Consider the following 26,993-nt stretch of genomic DNA (forward strand, 5'->3'; position numbering starts at 1 on the left):
TTGTATAATAATAAGATTCAGTATCTCCGGGAGAAAGGGAAATAGTAAAAGTAGAGGAAGCAAGATTTGTTGGCTGCGTAACTGCAAGGACAATTCTTTAGTTGTTTAAAACAGTGTAGTATTAGGAGCATTCTTGTGGGAGAAATTGGAGATTTGTGAATTTCATGATATTGCTGTATTAAGAGTAACTCACTCACACCTTTTATTTTGAGAGCCCTTGAAATAAGAAAATGTCTTGATTCTTTAGAGCTGTCAATTTGCCATAGGTTGGAGTTTAAATTTGGGTTAACAAACAGTGCACAAATTTCAAGGTCATCTCTTAATATATTTTTACTTTGCATATACCTCACATAGGCTTTGGGAATGTTATTCTGGCACAAACACAACATTGAGAAGTCATTGGCAGACTTGCCTAACTTCACCCCTTTTCCAGATGAATGGACTGTAGAAGATAAGGTCCTCTTTGAACAGGCCTTCAGCTTTCATGGAAAGAGCTTTCACAGAATTCAGCAGATGGTAACTGAACCTTTTTATAGTTTTCTTTTAAACTTTCTAATAACCTGCTTTCCATAGAGGTGACAAAGGGTTGTAAAGTGCTGCATGGTGTAGAAAATGCTCAATTAATAAGTGATGAGAGGCTAACTCTGTTTAATCTCTTTTTCTTTGATCCAAGAATGAAATCACCTGGGGGAGGAATGTGATGGGCATTGGTAAGATTGGGTGGTGACAATATATCTGAGCAGTGTATCTTCTCTCTGCAGATTTTTACAGACCAAACCATGAGGTGGCAAACGCTGTAACCAGGATGTGTCCTTCACACTGTCATTTATCATTTTCTTCTTGGACAAGATTGTTCTCTTCATAACAAATCTTTGTGTGCTGTGACATTTTTTTTTTGTGGTTGCCAACTCTTCTCTTCAAGGATTTTTGCTCTCTGCAGGATTTGACAGTTGAGTTTGTCTTCCACACACAATGAGCAAGCTTAATGTTTCATGATCTTCACTAATAATGTTGAAACATGAGAAGATATTGGAATTGGTTCAATGATCTGCCCATCTGATTGAAAGGATTTTCTTGAAGCAACTCTGTTGGAGCTTAAGATGGCTTTTTATGTATAGACCTGTTTTGTTGCGTAAACAAAGTCTCAGGATAGAAATAGCTGATGGATATCAAGTAGACTATTATTGGACAAAATGAGACACAACAGGCATCATCAAATTGAGACCTTTTTGGAGATCAAAGGGCAATACTACATTTACAATGTATCTACAATGCTTCTGTTGAATCACACATAACTTTCACACCTCCCTCTTCGCACCCACACTCCAGACAATGTTAATCAACATCGTCTGGTCCTTCCATCAACTGCTGTTTTTGCAGTTCTAGGATCCTGTTGTCCAGAGCTGCATTTAAATTTAATCTGCAGTCCATATTTAGGTCTGAAGATTGGTGGCTGAAGTTATTTGTCTTGTGTCCTAACCCCACCCCAAAAAAAAACACCCTGACAACCAGATTTTAGATTCATTGAGAGATATGCATATCAGAACTGACTAGCTACTTCTGTGAACAATTGCTGACGTAGTAAGTAACTTTGGAGAGTGGCTGTCAAGATGCTGGTAAAAATGCTCAAAATTGTCCAGGTGTGATGTAGATTAGAGGATAACATAGTTGTCAATATATTGAGGTTATTGATGACTGTCTTAGTGACCATAGCTTTGAAGTGAAGGAAATACAGGTTGAAATTATGACTGTCAATTGGAAAAAAAATCCATCTCCAGATCCAATTCCAGAGAAAGATGGTCACAGTTAAAATTAAGCTTACAAGAGATGAAATACAAGATTGGGACAATGACATAGTCCTTCTTGAAGTGGATAGTAAACTTTATCCACTGAGGTTGAGTGAGACTAGAACTGGAGGTCTTGGGTGAAAGGTGAAATATTTAAGAGGAACATAAGGCTGTTCAAACGACTTGCCTTTTCAAGAAAGTATCTAACCACAGTTGTCAATCTCTTCGCTGGCTTTTATTTGAGTCTTAATTTTGAGCAGAAATATCAAAGTAGTTTTATCCAATGTCTTCTCACTTCCCCACTCCATCTCCTCCCAGTTCCCTGTTCTTTTACTGGCTGCCTATACCACTTTATTGCAATCTGCCAACGAGTATATATTTGGGGTGTGGGAGAAATCCATGTGACCTGGGGATGAATCCTATGATGTATTATTTTGTTTCATAGATTCAGTTCACGGGTTAAGTGATGGAGTGATGCAGCCAGGTGGGCTTTGAGAGAAACGCTACTTCAGCGCCTTGTCTGACCTCTGTCTTATTTGGGTTGAGCAAAAGCAATATATAAAGATTGCTCATTTCTGATAGTAGCTGACAAATTCTGCATTTGTCTCAAGCTGAAGATGAGCATCGCACAATTGCTGCTACTTGCAGATTTGTGATTGGAATTCCCAGGTCTTACTGTATCAGTAACCGCTAGTACACATTTACCACCTCAGCTACTTGTTCATGATGGATGTTAATGCACTTGCTGGAGGAATTCAGTGAGTTTTATGTGGAGATCTGGTGCTTGAGTACTAGCTTCTAAGCTTATTTGGAAGGAGACTGACTTCTGTAACGACGAAAAACTGCACTGATGAAGAAAGTAATTTCCTTTAGGATCAATAAATTATCTATCTAAAAAGGGGTGAGTGTGATAAACTGCAACATTTTTTTGAAACTCATGGCACTGATTTTGATGGGCTTTTCATTCTTTGTGATACTTCTGTCATGCTTTCTCATTTGTATCCACTCCTTTTTGTACTTACCAGGCTTTTACAAATTATTAGTTTACAAAGTTGGATGTCAGTTGACAAAATTACTGAGAATATTGAAAACAGTATTTCAGACTGAAAATTTTAATTAACTATTCATATTGGCTTGTGGTTTTGGATTTTCATTTTTGAAATATTTTAATATCTTAAAATGAGAGATGAAAATTATATATCCTGTCTTGATGAAGGGTCTCAGCCTGAAACATCGATTGTTTACTATTTTCCATAGATGCTGCTTGGCCTGCTATATTCCTCCAGCATTTTATGTCTGTTGCTTTGATTTCCAGCATCTGCAGATTTTAGCTTGTTTGAGATTAAAATTAACACTGAATGATCATGTTCTAAATACTGCAGCTATCTGTCTACTCTGAAGTTCCTATTGCTAAGACTGTAGTGGTGCAATTTTTTTTGGAATACATTGCATGTTAAGAATGTAAAATAAGTATGTATATTGCTAAGTGAAATATCCTTTTATTAGAGAGTTGAGGAATTATTTAAGATTTTGTTTTAGCTTGACTGTTTCCATTTCCCATTCTCATTGTGATGCCATGCATGTTCACTTTTTAGGATCTTGACCTTTTCTTTTACCCCCTTGTATCATGTTTCAGTTACCAGATAAGTCTATTGCAAGTTTAGTGAAGTACTACTATTCATGGAAAAAGACTCGATCACGAACAAGTTTAATGGATCGGCAAGCACGAAAATTAGCTAATAGAAACAATCAAGATGAAAGGTGAGATCAGAAACATAGTTATTACTTTGGAATTCGTGTTACTATTTGTAGAAACAATTGATGATTATTTAACACTTCTGCTACGTCACACTAACTTCCATTAGAAGCAGAACCTGGCTTCTTGGATTTTCATACCTGCTCTGCATTTAATAAGGCCAAGTCACAGAGAGTCAAATTCACCCTAGAAATTCGGATTGCAGTTCTCCTAGCTATTCTGACATAAGATATGAAAGTTTCGTTCTGTAGCAGCCCGCTGAAGCTTATTTCCCCTCATAGAGTTATCAAAAGCAACATCTTCAAACTAACTGATGCGTAATGCAGGAGAAGGCTATTTATGGCTCATTTACTTTAGCTTCACTCTCCTCCACTCACCAACTTTCCTTTAATCCCTTTTATATCTGCCTGCAAGGGTTTTCAATTGATGACACTGACCCAACCAATAGACCTGTGAAGTATATGGATGCATGGAAAATGTTGTTACTGTGCAACATGATGGTGCAAATTAATAGCATATTGAAACAATTCTTGTCTGCCCAAACTGTTCCGTGGGTGCTTTGGGAGGTTTGGTACAGTGGGTATCAAGATTCAAGAATTTTGTTGCTCATTGCAGAATATCATTATAAAAATTATATCATTATGCCGGCCGCCGGCCCCCTAGGCCTGAGTCAACATAGTAAAAAGGAAAAGCCTTGCCACCCTTATGGCAAGCAACAAAAGAGGGAGGAGACAAACTATAGAGCCCTTTCTACTTGGGTGATAAGTAAGGAACTAATTCACCCTAAATTTCCCATTTACCAACAGTCTTTCCTCTTTTCATCTCAGTGTTGCTAATCATAAAGTCTTGTCCACAATATGGAAATAAAAGCTACACAAATGGAACCAAATTCGAAAACTCATTCCTGCTTTATCTTGTTGTTTGTTAAGATGGCGCTGAGGTGTGGTCTCTATCGAGATCGCGGCTCAGATTTTTTTTCATGGAATTTCTGTCCGAATAGAAGGTAAAGGTAACAGGTTTAGGGAACCTTGGTTTTCAAGAGATTTTGAGGCTCTGGTTAAGTAAAAGGAAGTACATAGCAGTTATAGGCAGATAGGAACAAACGAAGTACTTAAGGTGTATATGAAATGCAAAAGAACGCTTAAAAGAAATCAAGAGAGCTAAAAGAAGGCATGAGGTTGCCCCAGCAGACAAGGTGAAGGAGAATCCTAAGGCTTCTACAGAGCAGCAGGGTTGCCGGGGGACAAAATTGGTCCTCTGGAAGATCAGAATGGTAATCTATGCGGGGAGCCTAAAGAGATGGGTGAGAATGCACTTCTTGCATCTATATTGACTCAGGAAATGGACACAGAGTCTATAGAAGTGAGGCAATGTCATAGACATTATACAGCTTACAGAGAAGTACGTGCTTGCTGTCTTAAAGGAAAATTGGGTTGGATAAAACTCCAGGGTCTAACCAGGTATTCTATCGGAGCCAGTGGGAGACAAGTGCAGAAATTGAAGGGACCCTAGCAGAGATATTTAAATCATCCTTAGCGACAAGTGAGGTACTGGAGGTTTGGAGGATTGCTAATGTTCTGTTTAAGAAATATTCTAAGAATAATCCAGAAAATTATAGGCTAGTGAGCCTGACATTAGTAGTGGGAAAGTTATTAGAAGGTATTGTAAGGGGCCAGATATGAGTATTTGGATAGACAGGGGCTGATTAGAAATAATTAGCATGGTTTTGCGCGTGGTAAGTTGTATCTAATCAATCTTAGAGTTTTTTGAGGAAGTTGCCAGGAAAGTTGATGAAGGCAATGTAGTGGATGTTGTCTACATGGACATTTGACAAGGTCCCATACTAGGTCGGTGAGGAAGGTTTAGTCGCTTGGCATTCAAGAGGAGGTAGTAAATTAGATTAGATATTGACTTTGTGAGACTGGCCAGAGGGTGGTAGTAGATGGTTGCCAATCTGACTGGAGGCCTATGACTAGTGATGTGCCGCAGAGATCGTTTGCTGGGTCCGTTGTCATTGGTCATCTATGTCAATGAACTGGATGATAAAGCAGTTAACTGGATCATCAAATTTGCAGATGACACCAAGACTGGGGGTGTAGTGGATAGTGAGGAAGACTAGCAGAGCTTGCAGCAGGATTTGGACCAGCTGGAAAAATAGGCTGAACAATAGTAGATGGAATTTAATGCACACAAGTGTGAGGTGTTGCACTTTGGGAGGATTACTCAGAGTTGGTCTTAACTCAGTGAATGGTAGGGTATTGAGGAGGGAAGTCAACAGGGTAAAAAGAGGACATGAGAAAGCTTCAGCAGATAAGCTAAAGGAGAATCCTAAGAGATTATACAAGTACAGTGCCTATAAAAAGTATGCACCCCCTTGGAAGTTTTCATGTTTTATTGTTTTACAACATTGAATAACAGTGGATTTAATTTGGCTTCTTTGACACTGATCAACAATAGAGACTCTGTCATGTCAAAGTGAAAACACGTTTCTACAAATTGGTCTAAATTTATTACAATTGTTAAATAAAAAATAATTGATTGTATAATTACTCAACAGTTGTATGTGCAGTCTTTCCCATCTCAGCCACTGAAGCTTGTAACCCCTCCAAAGTTGTCATTGGTCTCTTGATGGCTTCCCTCACTTGTTCCGTTCTTGCATGGTCACTCAGTTTTTTAGGATAGCCTGCTGTAGGTAGATTTACAGCTGTACCATATTCTTTCCATTTCTTGATGATTGTCGTAACTGTTCTCCAAGGGATAGTCAGTGACTTGGAAATTTTCTTGTATCCATCTCCTGGCTTGTCCTTTTTGATAATCTTTTTGTGAATTACTTGGAGTGTTCTTTTGTCTTCATGGTATAGTTTTTGCCAGGATACTGACTCACCAGCAGTTGGACCTTCCAGATACAGGTGTATTTTTACCACAGTCAATTGAAACACCTTCACTGCACACAGGTGATCTCCATTTAACTAATTATATGACTTCCAAAACCAATTTGCTGCACTAGTGATAATTTTGTGTGCCATATTAAACGGGGTGAATACTTATGCAATCAATTGTTTTGTGGTTTATATTTGTAAGTAAATTAGATCACTTTGTAGAGATGTTTCGCTTTGACATGAAAGAACTTTTTCTGTTGATCAGTGTCAAAAAAAGCCACATTAAATTCACTGTTGTACAATGTTGTGAAACAGTAAAACATGAAAAATTCCGGGGGGGGTGGTGGTGGGCGGGAGTCAGCATGACTTTGTTTCGTGGAAAATCATGAATGTTTGATGAATTTGAATGAATTGTTTGAAGAGGTGATGAAGAGGATTTGACAAGGACAGGGAGGTAGAAGTTGTCGACGGGATCTTCACTGAGGTCTTTGACAAGATCCTGCAAGGTAGGGAACTTTGGAAGGTTGGCTCACGTGGGATCCAGGGAGATTTAATTGAATACAAAATTAGCTTGGTGGAAGGAGTCACAGGGTGGTAGTGGATGGTTCTTCAGATTTGATGCCCAAGACCAGTTGTGTGCCATAGGTATCAATGCTGGGTCTACTTAGCAACTTAGACGGGAATGTGTGTGGTGTGATTGGTATGTCCATGGAATTTTTTTAGTGTAGTCGAAAGAAGGTTTAGGTTTCAACAGAATTGAGTTGGGCTAGCAGATTAATCTTGACTTGTACAAGTGCAAAGTGTTGCATTTTTGTCAGTTTAAACCAGGGCAAAATTTACATAGAAAATGATGAGGTTGTAGAGAGTATTGTGGAACAAAGAGAACAAGAGTGACAGGTTGCATCGACCCCTAGTGATACGGTGGTGCGAAAGGCATTTGGTATGCTTGCAATTATTAGTCAAGGCATTGAAGACAGGAGTTAGGACATGGTGTATCAATAGAAGTTGGTATTCTGGTTGCCCTGCTATAGAAGGGATGTCATTAATCTGGAAAGCGTGCAGAAAAGGTTCACAAAGATGTTATGGGATTGCATGGCTTGAGTCATAAGGCAAAACTGTGTAGGCTGGGACTATTTACCCTGGAGGAGGAGATTGAGAGGTGGCCTTTTGAGATTTAAAATTTTGAGGGGCACAGATAAGGTAGATGGTTTGCAGTCATTTTCCGAGGTTGGGAGAGTCTCTTTCATGTAGAAAGTAGTTGTATATGGAACAGGCTCTATTCTCTCCCCCCCCCCACCCCCCATGACCTAAAATATTGAGGATAATCACAGATTTAATACATATTCTGTGAATTATACTTTAATATCAAAACTTCATGTAATGCATGACAAGGCAAAACTGAACCGTCTTTAAAAAATACAGGAAAAAAAACTTATTTTTTTTCCTGAACAGCAGACCAATGCCTGCCACTTTTAACTTTTCACTAATTAGAGCTTCCAGCAGTATTAATTATTTGATCTATGTATACTGGAACAATGAAAGAACGGATTGCTCAACATAGCAACTGTTCAGTGTCCATGCTACTAAAATCTTCCTCCAGGGAGTATCTGATATTCCTTTCATAAGTTGGATAATCAATTGGAACAACTGTCAGAGCTGTCTGGCATGGAAATGGGGCTCAAATCCCACTATGTCTGTGGGAACTAACAAGTACCCATTTCCACTAATGCCATTTTATTCTCCCTGTGGTACCATAAATTCTTGCCAGATCTACAGCCATATAAAACCAGGGTAATCTATAGTAGCCAATTAGCTGACCAAACTCTGTGTGTTTGGGATAAAACCGGAGAGAGTATTTACAGAGGTGATGTGTAAACTCTAGGCAGGCAGCACCCAAAGTCAGGGTCAAACACTGGTCACCAGAGTTGGGAAGCTGCAGTTCTACAACTGTACCTCTGGAAACACTTTAGAACTGATGATTTGTGTGTATATGTATATAGTTGCTGATATTTACACTAGATCTTTGATTTCAGTGATGATGGAATGGAGGAAGGAGCTACGAATGACGTGAACGACAGTGATTATGACCCCACTAAAGAAGCTAAAAAGGAGGTAATAAATTTTAGAAATATAACTATACTGAATTTTCGCTGAAGCATCATTGGCATGGCATTGAAAACCTTTAAGAAATCTTGATGTGGTGAGACAAGATAAAAGCTGAAACTCATGAATCTGGAGCTTCTATGACTGCATATTCTTATACATTATGATTGTCAATATCATAAAGTCTTGGGGCTTCTGTGCAGAAACAGCATTTTTTTAATTTACGACTTTCAATGCAAGTAGAAATGGTATTCCTTATTCAGTAACTTTCTTTTCTGTATACTTCTAAAGTGATGAAACCAGTATTAAACATGATACAGATTTTTGTACTGTTTGCCTAGCTGTAGTGAAAGCAACAATATAGTTCACAAAAAATGACTTGGTGGAACCTAGATTATAATGAATATCCCTTGGATCCCTCATAAGACATGGAATAAATCCCTATTCTCTTACTCAAATGCCTTGGTGCAACACCTTATAAGAATTCAGTTTTCCACAGGAAGTACATTGTACTCTTTGCCAGGGCAAACAGCGATGTGCAAATTACGCAGATACATCTTTAAAGAGATGAACACCATGTGCAATGGAATTCTGTATATGGGATTTGACATCTTAAAGATTACCATAGTCTGTTGTTAGGTTCTTACTGGTGGATCTCCTAGCCCTCTGGGGTCACTCTCCCTCTACCCTCCAGTTTGCATGGAATTGAACTGAGTGAGTTCCTATCAGCAATCCTATCTAGTAGTTAATTCTTGGTGGGGGAAAGACATCCCAAAGTTATTTTGTATTGCATTGTAATTTTGTTTGTTGAAGAGGACTTCAATTGTTATCGATACTAAATGCAACAATGGTTAGTGCATTCAAGATGGATACAGTCTAATTTCAAGGTGGTGGTGGAATCAGAACTTGAGTAAAGTACTTAATAATGTTACCTTGTCATTTTCTCCATGCAGTGTCATCAAAATTTGGTCTTGATGACCATATGCATAAATGTATTCAGCAGCTGAATTGTTAAGTAGACTCTGCCTCAATATTCATTGATTTGCTTTCTGTGTGCACATACCCAGTCCCCATCACAATTTATGTTAAAACAGATCTATTTATGTACAAGTTGACAAAGTAATAATTGCTTATTTAAAGATGTCATCAGTTTCCAGACCATTTGTGTCAGGTGTCTCTTCGCTGTGTGCTGTTCTAGCTGAGAGTGGTCTTGACTTTGCTTACAATGTTGCATCTTGCAATTTCAAAACTAATTGCTGCTTGGAAATATAAAGAATGGTAAATTGTTTATTATTGATTGTCATATGTACCAAGGTACAGTGAAAATCTTGGATTGCATACTGTTCATACAGATCAGTTCATTACAACGCTACATTGAGGTAGTACAAGGTAAGGTAATAGAGTGCAGTGTAAAGTGTACAGAGTGCAGTGCAGGGTAGACAATAAGGTGTAAGATCATAAAGTAGATTATGAGGTCAACCATCCATCCATTTTGCTGTATTCGGGAACCATTCAATAGTTTTATGATAGTAGTATAGAAGCTGTCCTTGAGCCTGGTGCTACGTGCTTTCATGTTTCCGTGCCTTTTTCCCGATGGGAAGGGGTAAAAGAGAATGTTCGGGATGGGTGAGGTCTTTGAATATATTGGTAGCAAGAAACTTATCATTTCAAAATATTCACTCATTTTAATTTATAGATTCCAGGAATTTGCACACAAATTGCTGTATACAAATTAATTTATTTGCTCTTGTATATGGATATTCAATCATTTGTCCCCTAGACCCATGCCAAGGGTTGGTATTAGTGGTTTATTATTGTCACATGTACCACGATACAGTGAAAAGCTTGTCTTGTATATACTGTTTATACAGATCAAATCATTATACAGGGTGCTGAGTTAGAATAAGGTAAAACGAGAACAATGCTGAACAAAGTAAAAGTTACCGAAAAAAATGCAGTGCAGGGAAACAAAAAGAGCAAGGTTATAACAAGCAACACACATAAAAGTTGCTGGTGAACGCAGCAGGCCAGGCAGCATCTCTAGGAAGAGGTACAGTCGACGTTTCGGGCCAAGACCCTTCATCAGGACTAACTGAAAGAAGAGCTAGTAAGAGATTTGAAGGGTCTCGGTCGGAAACGTCGACTGTACCTCTTCCTAGAGATTCTGCCTGACCTGCTGCGTTCACCAGCAACCTTTGTGTGTTGCTTGAAATTCCAGCATCTGCAGATTTCCTCGTGTTAAGGTTATAACAAGGTAGATTGTGGGGTAAAGAGTCCACCTTATATTAGAATCAGAATCAGGTATATTATCAGCAGCATGTAACGTGAAATTTGTTAACATAGCAGCAGCAGTACAATGCAATACTTAACAAAAACAAAATAGAATAATAATAAATAAATAAATAAATAACAATATACGTATATTAAGTAGATTAAAAATTGTGCCACAAACCAGAAATACTATATATTAGAAGAGTGAGGTAGTGTCCAAGAGTTCAATGTCCATTTAGGAATCGGATGGCAGAGGGGAAGAAGCTGTTCCTGAATCGCTGAGTGTGTGCCTTCAGGCTTCTATACCTCCTACCCGATGGCAGCAGCAAAAAAAGGGTATACCCTGGGTGCTGGTGGTCCTTAATAATGGATGCTGCCTTTCTGAGACACCACTCCTTGAAGATGTCCTGGGTACTTTGTAGGCTAGTATCCAAGATGGAGCTGACTAGATCTACAACCTTCTGTAGCTTCTTTCGGTCCTGTGCAGTAGACCCTCCATACCAGACAGTGAATCAGCCTATCAGAATGCTCTCCATGGTACATCTATAGAAGTTTTTGAGTGTATTTGTTGATGTACCAAATCTCTTCAAACTCCTAATGAAGTATAGCTGCTGTATTGCCTTCTTTATAACTGCATCAATATGTTGGGACCAGGTTAGATCCTCAGAGATCTTGACACCCAGGAACTTGAAATTGCTCACTCTTTCCACAAGGATTGGTATGTGTTCCTTCGTCTTACCCTTCCAGAAGTCCACAATCAGCCCTTTCATTCTACTGACGTTGTGCCAGGTTGTTGCTGCGACACCACACCTCTAGTTGGCATGTCTCACTCCTGTATGCCCTCTTCTCACCACCTGAGATCCTACCAACAATGGTTGTATTATCAGCAAATTTATAGATGGTATTTGAGCTATGCCTAGCCACAGTCATGAGTATAGAGAGAGTAGAGTAGTGGGCTAAACACACACCCCTGAGGTGCGCCAGTGTTGATCATCAGCGAGGAGGAGATGTTATCACCAATCCGCACAGATTGTGGTCTTCCGTTTAGGAAGTTGAGGATCCAATTGCAGAGTGAGGTACAGAGGCCCAGGTTCTACAACTTCTCAATCAGGATTATGGGAATGATGGTATTAAATGCTGAGCTATAGTCGATGAACAGCATCCTGACATAGGTGCTTGTGTTGTCCAGGTGGTCTAAAGCCGTTGAGATAGCATTTGCTTTTGACCTATTGTGGCGATAGGCAAATTGCAATGGATTCAGGTCCTTGCTGAGGCAGGAGTTCATTCTAGTCATGACCACCCTCTCAAAGTATTTCATCACTGTAGGTGTGAGAGCTACTGGGTGATAGTAAGGCAGCTCACATTATTCTTTTTAGGCACTGTTTGTTTTTGAAACAGGTGGGAACTTCCACCCATAGCAGTGAGAGGTTGAAAATGTCCTTGAATACTCCCACCAGTTGGTTGGCACAGGTTTTCAGAGCCTTACCAGGTACTCTTATCGGGACCTTCTGCCTTGCGAGGGTTCTCTCTCTTTAAAGACAACCTAACATTGGACTCTTGAGACAGAGATCACAGGGTCTTCAAGTGCAGCAGGGATCTTCACAGCTGTAGTTGTGTTCTCCCTTTCAAAGTGGGCATAGAAGGCGTTGAGTTCATCTGGTAGTGAAGTATTGCTGCCATTCATGCTATTGGTTTCGCTTTGTAGGAAGTAATGTCTTGCAGACCCTGCCAGAGATGTCGTCTCTAACCTCGTTCGAAATTGTCTCCTTGCCCTTGAAATAGCCCTCCGCAAATCATACCTGGTTTTCTAGTACAGGCCTGGGTTGCCAGAATTGAATGCCACAGTTCTAGCCTTCAGCAGATGACATACCTACTGGTTCATCCACAGTTTTTGGTTTGGGAATGTATAGTAAGTTTTTGTAGGCACACACTCATCCACACATGTTTTAATGAAGTCAGTAACAGCTGCAGCATACTCATCCAGGTTGGAAAGTGAATCCCTGAATACAGTCTGGTCCACCGATTGAAAGCAGTCCTGTAGGTACTCCTGTGCTTCCTTGTCCATACCTTCTTGGTCCTCACTGCTGGTGCTGCAGTCTTCAGTCTCTGCCTATACTCCGGAAGTAGGACAGCCAGGTGATCAGACTTCCAGAAGTGAGGGCGTGGAATAGCACAGTAGGCATTCTTGATGGTGGTGCGGCAATGGTCCGGTGTGTTGTTTCCTCTGGTTTTGTAAGTGATCTTTTGATGGTAGTTGCTCAGTGATTTTTTTCAGACTGGCCTGGTTAAAATCTCCCAAAACGATGGTGAAGGTGTTAGGATGCATTGTTTCGTGTGTGTTGATCCCATTGCTCAGATCATCTAAAGCCTGATTGACATTGGCCTGAGGTGAAATGTATACTGCTACCAAAATGACCATGGAGATCTCTTGCAGTAGGTAAAAAGGACGGCACTTAACTACTAGATATTCCAGGTCTGGTGAACAGAATTGGGACAGCATTGATATATTTGTGCATCAAGAAGAGTTGATCATGAGGCATACTCCTCCACCTCTGCTTTTGAGAGACTCTATAGATCTATCCTGACGGTATATAATAAACCCTTCGATCTGAATCACTGCACTCAGTACGGAAGGGGTTAACCAGCATTCCGTGAAACAAAGGATGTGTGGTCCTAATGTCCCTCTGATTCAGCCCCCTAGCTCTGAGATCATCAATTTTATCCACCAGAGACTGCACGTTTGCCAGGAAGGTGGTCAGTATTGGGAGTTTAAAACCCCGTTTCCTTAAATGCACCTGTATCCCGGACCTGCAGCCACGTTTCCTGCATGGACTCTTCTGTCCACAGTCAGTGTTGTTTCCGTCAGTTTTAAGCAGCGATAATTCACTTAAATGTATTATGACATCGTCGTTGACTGTACTGACCTTGGAGCAGGTGTGCTTTTTAGCTGTATCAGGCTGAAACAAGAATATTTAATCGTATCCATTGAGAGTACTGCTGCTACTCGAGTTGCCCTTAGGTGCCCGGAAGATCCATTCAAGAGTGATTAGTAGATTAGAAGCTCTCCTTGAACCTGGTGGTATATACTTGCAAGCTTTTGTATCTTCTGCCCAGTGGGAGCGGGAGAAGAGAAAATGTCTGGGGCGGGTGGGGTTGAAGTAGTTTGCTGGCAAATATTTACGTTTAGGTATTTAAAGATTTTAATGTTTTTGTGATTGTATGTTTTTGCTTTTAAAATCTATATTTGTAGGGGTTACATTGGATGCAGAAGAGAGCATTTTAGTGGGGTCTACTTTTATTGTTATCCACAGGAATTCTCTAACCTTATCATTTTAAGATAGCAAGATGTTGATGTAAATTTAAGCATGGTTAAGTATTACTCTACTTCCAATATGCTTTGTCTCTTGCAGTACATAACATATACCTGCAATCTTGTGTGCATTTTATTATTAGGGAAATCCTGATCCACCTGTGCAGGTCAGCAGAGTTGGCTCGGTCAGACGTGAGCTTCCAAGTTTGCAGCATCGTCACCACCCACTACGGTCCAAGTGTCGACCACCAAAAGGAATGTATCTTAGTCAAGAAGATGTTGGAGCCATGTCCTGCAGCCCAAATGCAGCAAGTACCATTCTTAGACAACTTGATATGGAACTAATCTCATTGAAACGCCAGGTATTTGGATACCTGTAGTGTAGTTATAACATTCCAAAGAACTAAATTTTGATTCTTGTATACGTTGGATAATCTTGATTACAGAGTAATTTTCATAACAAAAGTACAATCTTGATTCTGCTAAAACTCTAGCAGGTGTTAAAAGTTCACAACAAAAGTATAAATTAAATCATTAGAACCAGGTTTTTATTTATTTTGCATCTTAAACTTAGCTTTTTAATCCAGTAATCCCCAAATATTAGCTAATTTGTAGCAATTTTAAATCATAGGGAGGAATTTGTCTTTTAGCTGTTTGCACTAAATGTGCAATATACAGGTTGAGCATCCCTTATCCAAAATGCTTGCCACTGGAAGTATTTTGGATTTTTTTCAGATTTTGGAATATTTGCATCTATATAATGAGATACCTTGGTGATGGGACCTATGTCTAAACATGAAATCCATTTACATTACATATATAGCTTACTTGTGTACCCGGAAGGTAGTTTTAAGTAATGTTTTTAATAATTTTATCCACAAAACAATTACATGTATATTGAGCCATCAGAAAGGTAAGCTATCATTACCTCGGACGCCCAGGTGGACAGCCAGTGGCTGTTTGGTAGCGCCATCATTTCCGACTCTGAATTTATGTGCTACCGGTAAGTAGTCTTTGTCTTTCACTTGTTCATAACACTATCTACTGATGCAGACATTCAGCGATGATTTTGGCAAAGTCATCAATTAATTCCTCTGCTGCTTCATGATCAGTCGACTCTTTATCATCATAGATATTTCAAAATTTAATGCTATGCCTTTTCTTGAATTTCTGCAACCAACCTGCTGAAAATTCATAAAATTACCTTCAATTTTTAGTTCATCATGCTGATCTTTGGTTGTTTCATGATCAGTGCATGTTGACTCCAAAGTTGACTCTTTCAATACATGATTGAGATCTTCCTGTTTCACTTCATGCAGTGTTTTTCTGTTCACTAAATTCTGATCATTCCATATCCAAGTCATTTCTCAGAACTGTGGTGCACAGAGACCTGCGCATCACCTGGGAATTTTTCCAGTGTTTTGTGGAATTTCCATTTGTGAGATCATGTCAGCGCTCAGAAACATTTCTGATTTCAGATAAGGGGTGCTCAACCTGTATTAGCAATAGTATGTTGTACTGTGTTGCCAAAATTGTCTTCAAAAGAACTGCAATTTGGAGGCAAGGTGCATTACATTATTTCAAATGCTCTATCCACCCTGCAAGATTTAAAAAAAAAACTAGTGGTGGAGTATTGCTCATTTCGGGTGAAATGTCAAATCAATGACATTTTGCCTGGTTTGAACAGATGAAATGATACCCTGGTAGTGTTCAAAGATCTTAATTTTAATTACTTAGAGATAAAGTGTGGAATAGGCCCTTCCAGCCAATAAGCAGCACCACCCAGAAGCCCACCTTTTTAACCTTGGCCTAATCGCAGGACAATTTACAATGACCAGTTAACCTACAAACTGGTCTTTGGAACATGGGAGGAAGCTGGAGCACCTGGTGGACATACTCCTTACAGACGGCATCAGAATTGAACTCCATACTCCACTCCTAATCCTGGAGATATTTCTCATTTGTTGACCAGATTTCAATTTCAGATTTAGTGCCACGAAAATGGATTTACCTCTTTGCTGTTTGTGAAATCTGTGCATAAAATGGCAGCCACAGAAGTCAATTTGTTAAATGACTACACTTCAAAAAATATTCATTTTGATATATGGAAAGCTTTTTCCTTATGTACAACCAGAATACCTTAAACATGAGATTTTTCAGATGCTGGAAATCCAAAACAACACACACAACATGCTGGAAGAACTCAGCAGGTCAGGCAGCAGTTATGGAAATGAATGACAGTTGAAATTTTGGGCCAAGACCCTTTATCGGGTTGGGAAAGGAAGGAAGAAGATGGGACGAGGAGAAGTAGGATAAGTTAGAAGGTGATAGGTGAAGCCAGATGGGTGGGGGGAGTGAAGTAAGAAGCATGGGAAGTGGAATGGGAAAAGGCAAATAGCTGGGGAAGAAGGAATCAGATAGTAGACCATGGGGGAAAGGAAAGGAGACAGGGCATCAAGGGGATGTGATAGGCAGCTGAGAAGAAGAGGTTAGAGGCCAGAGTGGGGAATAGAAGTAGGAGGAAATGGGAAGGGGAAATTACTAGAAGGAGAAATTGATGTTCATACCATCATGTTGGAGGCTAGACAGAATATGAGGTGTTGCTCCTCCAAACTGAGAGTGGCCTCATTATGGCAGAAGGGGAGGCCATAGACCAACATGTCAGAACAGGAATGGGGATAGGAATTAACTGATTGGCCAATGGGAAATTCTGCTTCTTGTGAATGGAGTGTTGGTGCTAGACAAAGCGGTCCCTCATTCTACTTCCGGTCTCACTAATGTAGAGAATGCTGTATTATCAGAAGCACCAGATAAAGGAGACATAACATAACAACATAACCATTACAGCATGGAAACAGGCCATCTCAGCCCTTCTAGTCCATGCCGAACACTTACTCTCACCTATCCCATCTACCTGCACTCAGTCCATAACCCTCCATTCCTTTCCTGTCCATATACCTATCCAATTTAACTTGAAATGACAAAATCGAACCTGCCTCTACCACTTCTAATTCTACCCATGGCTGTGACTGTGGATTTCAGATGCAGTTGTCCTAAATTGGAAATATCTGATCATTCCCTTTAGAGCTGCACACAAAATATTGTCACTGCTTGACGGCATCATCTTACTTTTAGTTAAGACACAGAGCCAAACAATTTGGACTGATCCTTTGGCCCACTATGTCCATTCCAACCAACAAATGTCCATCCATTCAAATCCAATTCACCAGCACTTAGTGCATTGCTTTCAATGCCTTTGTGATTCATGTTCCTGTCTATATACACCTCTAAAAGGAGGACTATCCACACTGGCTGTGTTGAACCGCAACAAACTTGCAGACTAAGTGCTGCCACAACTGGAAGTTCAGTTGGGGCCCTGAATGGAGGTGAATAGGCAGTTGTAGCACTTCTGCCACTTGCAGGGATAAGTGCCGGGGGGGAGATCAGTGGGGAGGGACAAGTGGGCAAGGAATCACATTGAGAGCAATCCCTGGGGTAAGTGGTGGGGTGGCAGGGGGGTGGGGTAATGATGTGATTAGTGGTAGGATCCCTTTGAAAATGAAGGAAGTTGCAGAGAATGATATGTTGGATGCGGAGGCTTATGGGATGCTAAGTGAGGACTAGAGGAACTCTCTCACTGTTAAGATGGTGTGAGCACAAATGATGACTGCCTTGGTGCTGTTTCATGCACCCATGTTGCATTAATTAACTTCGTCAACTCTGCCTCCAACTTCCACCCTACCCTTAAATTTACTTGTTCCTTTTCTGACCTCTCTGTCTGTCTGCCTGTCTCTCGTGTCTGTCATTGTGTCTCTGCCTGTCTCTATCTCTGGAACTATCTACTGAAATCTTTTAAAAACCTACTTATTTCTATGGCTATCTTGACCTTGCCTCTTCCCACCCTATATTGTGAAAAAAATGATATTCTCAGATCCTTCATCTCCACCCATCTTTCCCAAGATGAGGCCTTACCTTCCAGGCCCCTTCAAAGAATGGGGTTTACCTTTCTCCATTATTGATGTTGCCCTCTGCCACATCTCCTTCATTTCTTACAGATCCATGCTCACCCCATTCCCACTGCCTTGACAGAGATAGTTCCTTTGGTCCTTGCCTACCACTCCATGAGCCTCCACATCTAACACGTCCTTCTCGGCTACTTTCATCATCTTCAAATGGACCCTGTCACCAAACACATCTTTACCAACCCCTCCCCCCCCCCCACCACCTCCGATGCTCCCAATGTGGCCTCTTCTACATTGTTGAGACCGACGTCAACTGGAGGACCGCCTTGTCGAGCATCTCCGCTCCATCTGCAAAAAGTGGAATTTCCTGTTGGTCAACCATTATAATTCCTATCCCCATTACTATTCTGACATCTTAGTCTATGACCTCCTCTTTTGCTCTTCAGGTTGGAAAAGCAAACTGATGGTATGAATATTGACTTCTCTTTCTGGTAATAATTTTTTTACTCTTCTTCTTTGGCCGTTCCCTAATTTGGCATCTTACCTCTTGTCACTTGCCTATCATCACCCCTAGTGTTCCTTCTTCCCGTTCTCCCATGGACCACTCTTGTCTCTTACCATATTCCTTCTTCAGCCCTTTGCCTTTTCTGATTATCACCTACCAGTTTCTTACTTCATCCCCCCCCCCCCCGCCATTGCACCCATCCACCTGGCTTCATGTATCACTTTATAGCTTGTCCTCCTTCCCCTTTCACTTTCCTCCTTCCTTTTTGGTCCTGATGAAGGGTCTTGGTCCAAAACGTTAATTGTTGATTCATTTCCATAGATGATGGCTGAAAATGTAGTTGAGTAGGTTAGTAAGTTTGCAGACGATACAAAGATTAGTGGTGGTGTGGATAGTATAGAAGACTGACAATACAGAGGGATATAGATCAGTTGCAGATGTGGACTGAAAAATGCCAGATGGAGTTTAACACAGAAAAATGTGAAGTGTTGTGCCTTGGTAGGTCAAAATGTAAAGCAACAGTATATTGTTAATGGTAAACCCTTAACAGTTGATGAGCAGAGGAATCTTTGGGTCCAAGTTCATAGTTCCTTGAAAGTGACTGCACAGGTTGATCGGGTGGTTACGAAGGCATATGACCTGCTTTTCTTTATTAGTTGAGACATTGAGTTCAAAAGACAGGAAGTTATGTTGCAGCTTTGTTATGCTGGGCCTGCCTAGAGTACTCACTACAATTCTGATTGCCCAGTTGTAGGAAGGATGTTGAGGCTTTGGAGAGGGTACAGAAGAGGTTTACCACGATGCTTCCTGGATTAGAGGGCATATGGTATGATGAGAGGTTGGGCAAACTTGGGTTGTTTTTGCTAGAGCAATGGAGACTAAGGGGAGATCTGAAAGAGGTTACTAAGACTACGAGAGGCATAGCTAGAGTGGGCAGACAGTATCTTTTTCCCAGGGTTGTCATGACTCGTACCAGAGAGTATGCATTTAAAGTAAGAGGAGGTAATTTCAATGGAGGTGTGAGGGGAAAGTTTTTTTTACACAGAGAGTGGTGGGTGCCTGGAATGCACTGCCTCGGGTAGTGGTAGAGGCAGATGCATTAAGAGACTTTTAAGAGATATTTAAATAGGCACAAGAATATGAGGAAAATAGAATGATATGGACATTGTGTAGGCCAGTTGATTACTAATTGAATTGGTTCGGCACAACGTTGTGGGCGGAAGAGCTTGTTCCTTGTGCTGTACTCTTCTATATTAGATGATAATGTTCCAAATTCACTGTTTGAATTGAATCTCTTACTATTACCTGTACTGCAAGTCAAAGGAACAACTTACTACTTTGGCTGTCCACCTGTGAATGCAGTAACAAACACAGTCAGTTACATACATGACCATACACAGACTTTACAAGAAAGAACACCATTAGAGCAAAGAAAAATCTATTGCAGTGCATATTCTAAGGTAATGATTATGGTTGTGCAGGTCAGTTCAAGGACAGAATGGATGAAGTGAAGTAACCTTTCTTGAACCTGGTGGTGTGGAACTTCAACCTTCTGTATTTCCTGCCTAAAGGTAGCTGAAAGAATGTGGCTTGGCCAGGATGCTGGGGAGTTTGGATGATAGTCATAGTCATACTTTATTGATCCCGGGGGAAATTGGTTTTCGTTACAGTTGCACCATAAATAATAAATAGTAATAGAACCATGAACAGTTAAATAGTAATATGTAAGTTATGCCAGTAAATTATTAAATAAGTCCAGGACCAGCCTATTGGCCCAGGGTGTCTGACCCTCCGAGGGAGGAGTTGTAAAGTTTGATGGCCACAGGCAGGAATGACTTCCTATGACGCTCTGTGTTGCATCTCAGTGGAATGAGTCTCTGGCTGAACGTACTCCTGTGCCCACCCAGTACATTATGTAGTGGATGGGAGACATTGACCAAGATGGTATGCAACTTAGACAGCATCCTCTTTTCAGACACCACCACGAGAGAGTCCAGTTCCATCCCCACAACATCACTGGCCTTACGAATGAGTTTGTTGATTCTGTTCGTGTCTGCTACCCTCAGCCTGCTGCCCCAGCACACAACAGCAAACATGATAGCACTGGCCACCACAGACTCGTAGAATATCCTCAGCAACCTGCAGGCCGGACTTCGGGGTCATCAAGGGAATGGCGGCATAAGGGAAAAAGTCTCTCGACAAAAAAGAAGGTAAACTGCCCCAAAATCGAATTTAGACAAATACTTAATATAGCATAACTATATTAATAAAAGGGGCAAGGATGATGTCTAAGAACAAGATTAAAAAGTCCGCTCTGAAGGCTGATAAACATAAAGAGACGCAGCAAGGCGACGGGCCTAGCTCCCCCACGGCAAGCCAGGACGGAGAGAATGAGGGGGAATCGGTGACTCTGTCTTTGATTCTCGGAGAGATTCGTGAGTTCCGACAAGATAACAGCAAACAGCTGGAAGATATTAAAGGAGAAATAGTAAAAACTAACTCGCGGATAGATGAAGCCGAAGCGAGGATTGTTGAAATTGAAGAGAAGCTACAAAACGCTGAGGAAGTGATAGCAGAAATGCTGAAGCTGCAAGACCAGCTCCAGTGGAAACTAATAGATCAAGAAGGCCGCTCAAGAAGGGAAAATGTGAGGATTTACAGAGTTCCCAAAGGAACCGAAGGTAAACCTGGATTGATGATTCCCTTCATAGAGAAGCTGCTTAGAGAGAACCTTGATATACCGGCCGCAAAAGACCTACAGATAGAAAGGGCTCACCGCGCGTTGGCACCACAGCCCCCGGCAGGCGCCCAGCCCAGATCGATTCTGGTCAGATTTCTCAGTTACAGAACGAAGGAAGAGGTGCTTAAAAGGGCATGGCAAAATAAAGGTTTCATGTGGAACAACTGTAAAATCAGTTTAGACCACGACTACGCACCGGGGATTCTTGCCAGACGGAAGGAATATATGGAAACACGGAGAGTCCTGAAGGAAAACAACATCAGATTCCAGACCCTGTATCCAGCTCGGCTGAGAGTCTTTTACGACGAAGGGACAAAAACTTACGCTACGGTGGAGGAGGCAACGTCGGACCTGGTGGGCCGGGGACTACCTATTAAAGTTATCACCCAACCAGAGTCGCTACTGGAGAGGATTCGGCAGAAGTCGTGGCAGTTAGTGGGGCGAGGACGCTCCACTCGAACCAGAGTGTCAAACTACAAGGAAAAGCTGCAAATATTCAGATGCGAATGTACAGAGAATACAGATTAATTAAGAGAAATGACTGAAAAGAGTAAATTGGACTTAAAAGGTAAAAGGAAAACTGGTAACTGAAAATAAACTAGGCAGAATAACTTGAATGATAGCAATATGGTCGAGACATAAAATAGGAGAAAATTCTCTATGGTTATTCAAACTGCTGAGGGCCCTCTAACACAGGATGAAGATAGAGGTTATCCCTCTGAACTGAGGCGGGTCGGTGCTCAGGCCTCGCTGTGGGAAGTCAGGAAAAATTTTCAAATGTTACACGTTCAAAAATGTCTAGGGTGTGGTTATATGTCTTGGTTTACTGTTGAGAAGGGATTGCTTACTGTTTGGTTAGAAAAGGAGAGTTTTTTTTCTACTAGAGAAAAATGCAAACTGAATTGGTAAAAATAATTTCCTATAATGTTAATGGGGTTTTGAATCCAATTAAAAGAAATAAGATTATGTCTAAATTGAAAAAAGAGAGGGCACAAATAGCTTTCCTCCAGGAAACACGTATGAGCCAATCTGAACATGGAAAATTAAAAAGAATGGGCTTTAGGCATGTATTTTATTCATCATATAAATTGAGTCACAAAAGAGGGGTAGCTACTTTAATATCAAGTACTCTTAATTATGAACATATTTCAGAGACTAAAGACAAAGAAGGATAGTTTGTAAAAATCACAGGAAGAATAGAAGGTACAGAAATAACACTGCTGAATGTTTATGCTCCTCCAGGTTGTGAATGGTCATTTTATAGACATATTTTTGACCTAATGGTCAGTTCTCCAGGGGTAGTAATTTGTGGAGGAGATTTTAATATTAGATTAAATCCTGTATTAGATTCTTCAAGAATAGTTACTCAGAATAAACCTCTGACTCGGAAAATGAATTCATTGATGGAGGAGTTGGGAATTATAGATTTCTGGAGGGAATTACACCCTACTAGTAAAGATTATACACATTACTCTTTCCCTCATTCAGCCTATTCAAGGATAGACTATTTCTTTATCTTTAATACAGATAGACTCAGGATAAAAAACTGTAATATTGCAACAATTGATCTGTCGGATCATAGCCCAGTCTCTATGTCTCTAATCCTGGAAAGGACAATGAGGAAAACACTATGGAGGCTAAACTCACATATACTTAATAACCCGAAAGTAATGGAGAGATTGAGGGGAGAAATCAAAGAATATCTAGACCTTAATGACACGGGAGAAACATCACCAGTGATCTTATGGGATACATTGAAAGCTGTACTGAGAGGGAAAATTATTTCCATTACCACTCACATGGAAAAAAAATCAATGCACAAAAATTAGCAGACCTTCAAGGAAAATTAAAACAACTTCAAGTTGTAGATAGCAACAAAAGTAATTCAAATCGAAAACAGGAAATTAGGAAATTGCAAAGTGAAATTGACGATATTTATACGTTGGAAACTCAAAGAAATTTTCTTTACCTGAGACAAAAGAATTATGAAGTAGGAAGTAAATCAGCTAGATTATTAGCATATAAGTTACGAAAACAACAAGCAGACAATACAATTCATAAAATAAAGAATCCAAAGACAAAGCTTGTGGAGAGTACAATAGGGAAAATTCAAGAGAGTTTTGAAACATATTATTGAGAGCTGTACTCCCAACCCCGGGCCCCCAATGATCCCTATATAGACAGTGTATTGAATTTTTTAGATCTACCTAAACTTACAGATTTACAAAATGAAAGTTTATTAGAACCAGTAACTGTCAAAGAACTGAACGTGGCCATCTCTAGGTTAAGGGCTGGAAAGTCCCCGGGTTCTGATGGGTTTACCTCAGAGTGGTGCAAGTCCCTGAAGACACAGTTAGCCCTATTACTACTTAACACCTTTAATTGGATCTTGCAGAGAGGAGAAACTCCACCTTCCTGGAGAGAAGCGATTATTTCAGTTATTCCTAAAGAGGGTAAAGATAAACTAGAATGTGGCAATTATCGGCCAATTAATGTTCTTAATTTAGATTACAAACCATTTACATCTATATTAGCGCGCAGATTGGAAAAACTGTTACCTGGCCTAATCCACTTACCAGACTGGATTTATTCAACAAAGACAAACACAGGACAACATAAGGGGAACTCTGCACATATTAGAACAGGTTAATAAGAACGAGACAGAGACAATGGTAGTAGGATTGGACGCTGAGAAAGCTTTTGATTCGGTTAGTTGGGCATTCCTATACAGAGTGTTAGGAAGATTCGGCTTTCAAGAAAAGTTTATTAAAGTAATTCAGACTCTGTATGACAGTCCTACAGCCGGAATTAAGATAAATGGGGACCTCTCTGACTCCTTCATCTTAGAGAGAGGCACTAGACAGGGATGCCCAATTTCTCCTCTCCTTTTTGCGCTATATATTGAACCGCTTGCCCAACTAATAAGACAGAGCAAAATCGTAAAAGGTATCAAGGTGGCAGGGATTGAACAGAAAGTGGCGTTATTCGCAGATGATGTTTTGGTCTATCTGAGTGAACCAGAAAAATCATTTATAGGATTGTTTACACTGTTGGATGACTTTGGGAAAATATCAGGTTATAAAATAAATGTAAAGAAAATGCAGGTTATGTCTCTAAATTATACACCATCCAAAAAATTGCAGGATACATACGATCTTAAGTGGGAAGCTAAATCATTAAAATATTTAGGAATGACCCTGCCGAAGGATCTTTCAACACTGTCACAGGTAAATTATGGGCCATTAATCTCTGAGATAAAAGCAGATATGCATAGATGGAATCTTATCCCCTTTTTAAGTTTAAATTCAAGGATAAATACTATAAAAATGAATATTCTTCCTCGGTTATTGTATCTTTTCTGTACTTTACCGGTGGAGGTGGATGATAATCAATTCAGGGAATGGGACAAATGGACTTCCCACTTCATTTGGAAAGGAAAGAAATCTAGGATTCGATATAACACCTTACAGTTAGGGAAGGAAGGAGGAAGTATGGTTCTTTCTTGCCTGAGAAATTATTTTTATGCCTCACAGATAACCCCTCTTATATTGGTGTAATAGGGAATATAAGGCTAGATGGAAGGAAATAGAATTTGGATTAGTTGACAGTTTTCCTCTACAGGCCTCAATATCTGACAAAGGATTGATGGCCCAGTTGGAAAAATTTAAAAACAGTTGGATAAATCTTACATTAAAAGTATGGCAGAAGGTGGTTAATTCATGTGGAATTAATAACATGTTAAAACTCTTTAGATGGTGTGCATATGATACTGAGTTCCTTCCCAACAGAGGAGATAAAAGATTTGAGCTATGGATAAAGAAAGGTCTTACAACCTACCTCTCATTTATAGATAAAAGAGTATTACAAAGTTTCCAAATCCTGCAGGACAAACATGGCCTAGAACACAATGACTTTTTTAGGTACCTTCAAGTACGAAACTATGTTAACCAGAGTTGTAGATGTATAGACCTATCAACAGTAGAATTAGAATTTTTCAAGATTCTGAATTCGGCTTGCAGTTCAATACCTAGTAAATCAGTTTCTCGATTATATAATGCACTCTCCCATGCTAAAAATGTAAATACACTGTATATTAAAGAGAAGTGGGAGAAAGAAGCGGGGTTGGTACTTTCAGAGGAGGCTTGGGGGAAAATCTGCAGCTTTCAATGGTCCTCGACTAATTCTTTGACTTGGAGAGACCATTGTTGGAAAAACATTATAAGATACTTCAAGACCCCATATCAGGAAAAATATAAAGATACAAACGCGACGTGTTGGAGAAGGTGCGGCTCCAAGGAGGCAAATCATTTTCATATTTTCTGGGATTGCCCTAAATTAAGTCTATATTGGGAAGGTATTCATAGAACATTAGTTAAGGTACTTAGGTCCCAGATACCTCTGAACTTTGAGATGCTCTATTTGGGGCATGTATTGTTTCTTGAACAGAAGGAAGATATAAAGTTGCTGCAGGCCCTCTTAGCGGCAAGTAAGAAATCAATCACTGGAAAGTGGCTAAATCCAATACCACCTACATTAGAAGATTGGCACGAAATTATCTTGAAAATATTTAAAATGGGAAAGTTGACTTACTCCCTGAGAATTCAAAAAGAAAAATTTTATCAAATCTGGAATAAATGGATTGAATATATAACCCCAATGCGAGCAGACTTCAGATGACTCTCCTAATGATTTATACTGCTCTTCTCATCAACACAGTAATATTGCTAACGTAAGCACCCCTAGTCTAAATGTCTTTTTTTTTTGTTTTCTTTTGGAAAATAGAGAATTAACACAAGTAAAAGGAAAGATTTGGGAAAGGGATAAAAAATGAAAAAATTAAGTAAATAAGTACATAGGGATTGGATAATTATGTCTGCGGGCAGGAGCAAGCATGAACAAATTAGGATATAAACACCTACAATGGTTGTTACATAGGCTTACATACAACATTTTGGACCAGTGGAAATGGTCCAGAAGAGTTATATGGAAACTATTATTACTATTTTTCTTAACAACTAATACCATTACTTAGCCTAATAGATTAGAATTACCACAGTACATAATTATCTATTTAAGTGTCTAATTTCCTTTTATATCATCTCAATGTGTACTTAAGAATGTATAAATAATTATAGTTTTATACATATAAAAAAATGGAAAAGATTATATGTGTGAAAAAAGTACATGATATTTGTGAATTCCTTATCCAAATAAAAATAAAATTAAAAAAAAAAGAAGAACATCTTCAGTCCGGCAGATGTTAAAGGACCTCAGTCTCCTCAGGAAATAGAGACGGCTCTGACCCTTCTTGTAGACAGCCTCAGTGTTCTTTGACCAGTCCAGTTTATTGTCAATTCGTATCCCCAGGTATTTGTAATCCTCCACCATGTCCACACTGACCCCCTGGATGGAAACAGGGGTCACCGGTACCTTAGCTCTCCTCAGGTCTACCACCGGCTCCTTAGTCTTTTTCACATTAAGCTGCAGATAATTCTGCTCACACCATGTGACAAAGTTTCCTACCGTAGCCCTGTACTCAGCTTCATCTCCCTTGCTGATGCATCCAACTATGGCAGAGTCATCCGAAAACTTCTGAAGATGACAAGACTCTGTGCAGTAGTTGAAGTCCGAGGTGTAAATGGTGAAGAGAAAGGGAGACAAGACAGTCCCCTGTGGAGTC

The 26,993-nt window shown here is 40.0% G+C and overlaps 1 protein-coding gene across 5 annotated transcripts in view; it reads left to right on the forward strand.

Moving 5' to 3' along the window:
* The window catches only part of rcor3 (REST corepressor 3), a 78,835-nt gene that overhangs the window by 16,848 nt on the left and 34,994 nt on the right, over nucleotides 1-26,993 (forward strand). For 4 of the 5 annotated variants that reach the window (XM_063055719.1, XM_063055721.1, XM_063055722.1 and 1 more), the window contains exons 5-8: nucleotides 355-516; nucleotides 3,424-3,548; nucleotides 8,456-8,534; nucleotides 14,250-14,468. In XM_063055719.1, the coding sequence (XP_062911789.1) occupies nucleotides 355-516; nucleotides 3,424-3,548; nucleotides 8,456-8,534; nucleotides 14,250-14,468 (585 nt within the window). The remainder of the gene's footprint in view (nucleotides 1-354; nucleotides 517-3,423; nucleotides 3,549-8,455; nucleotides 8,535-14,249; nucleotides 14,469-26,993) is intronic. The other variant, XM_063055720.1, reaches the window with a different exon arrangement.

This window comes from Mobula hypostoma, chromosome 8, assembly GCF_963921235.1.
Source record: "Mobula hypostoma chromosome 8, sMobHyp1.1, whole genome shotgun sequence".
NCBI lineage: Eukaryota > Metazoa > Chordata > Chondrichthyes > Myliobatiformes > Myliobatidae > Mobula > Mobula hypostoma.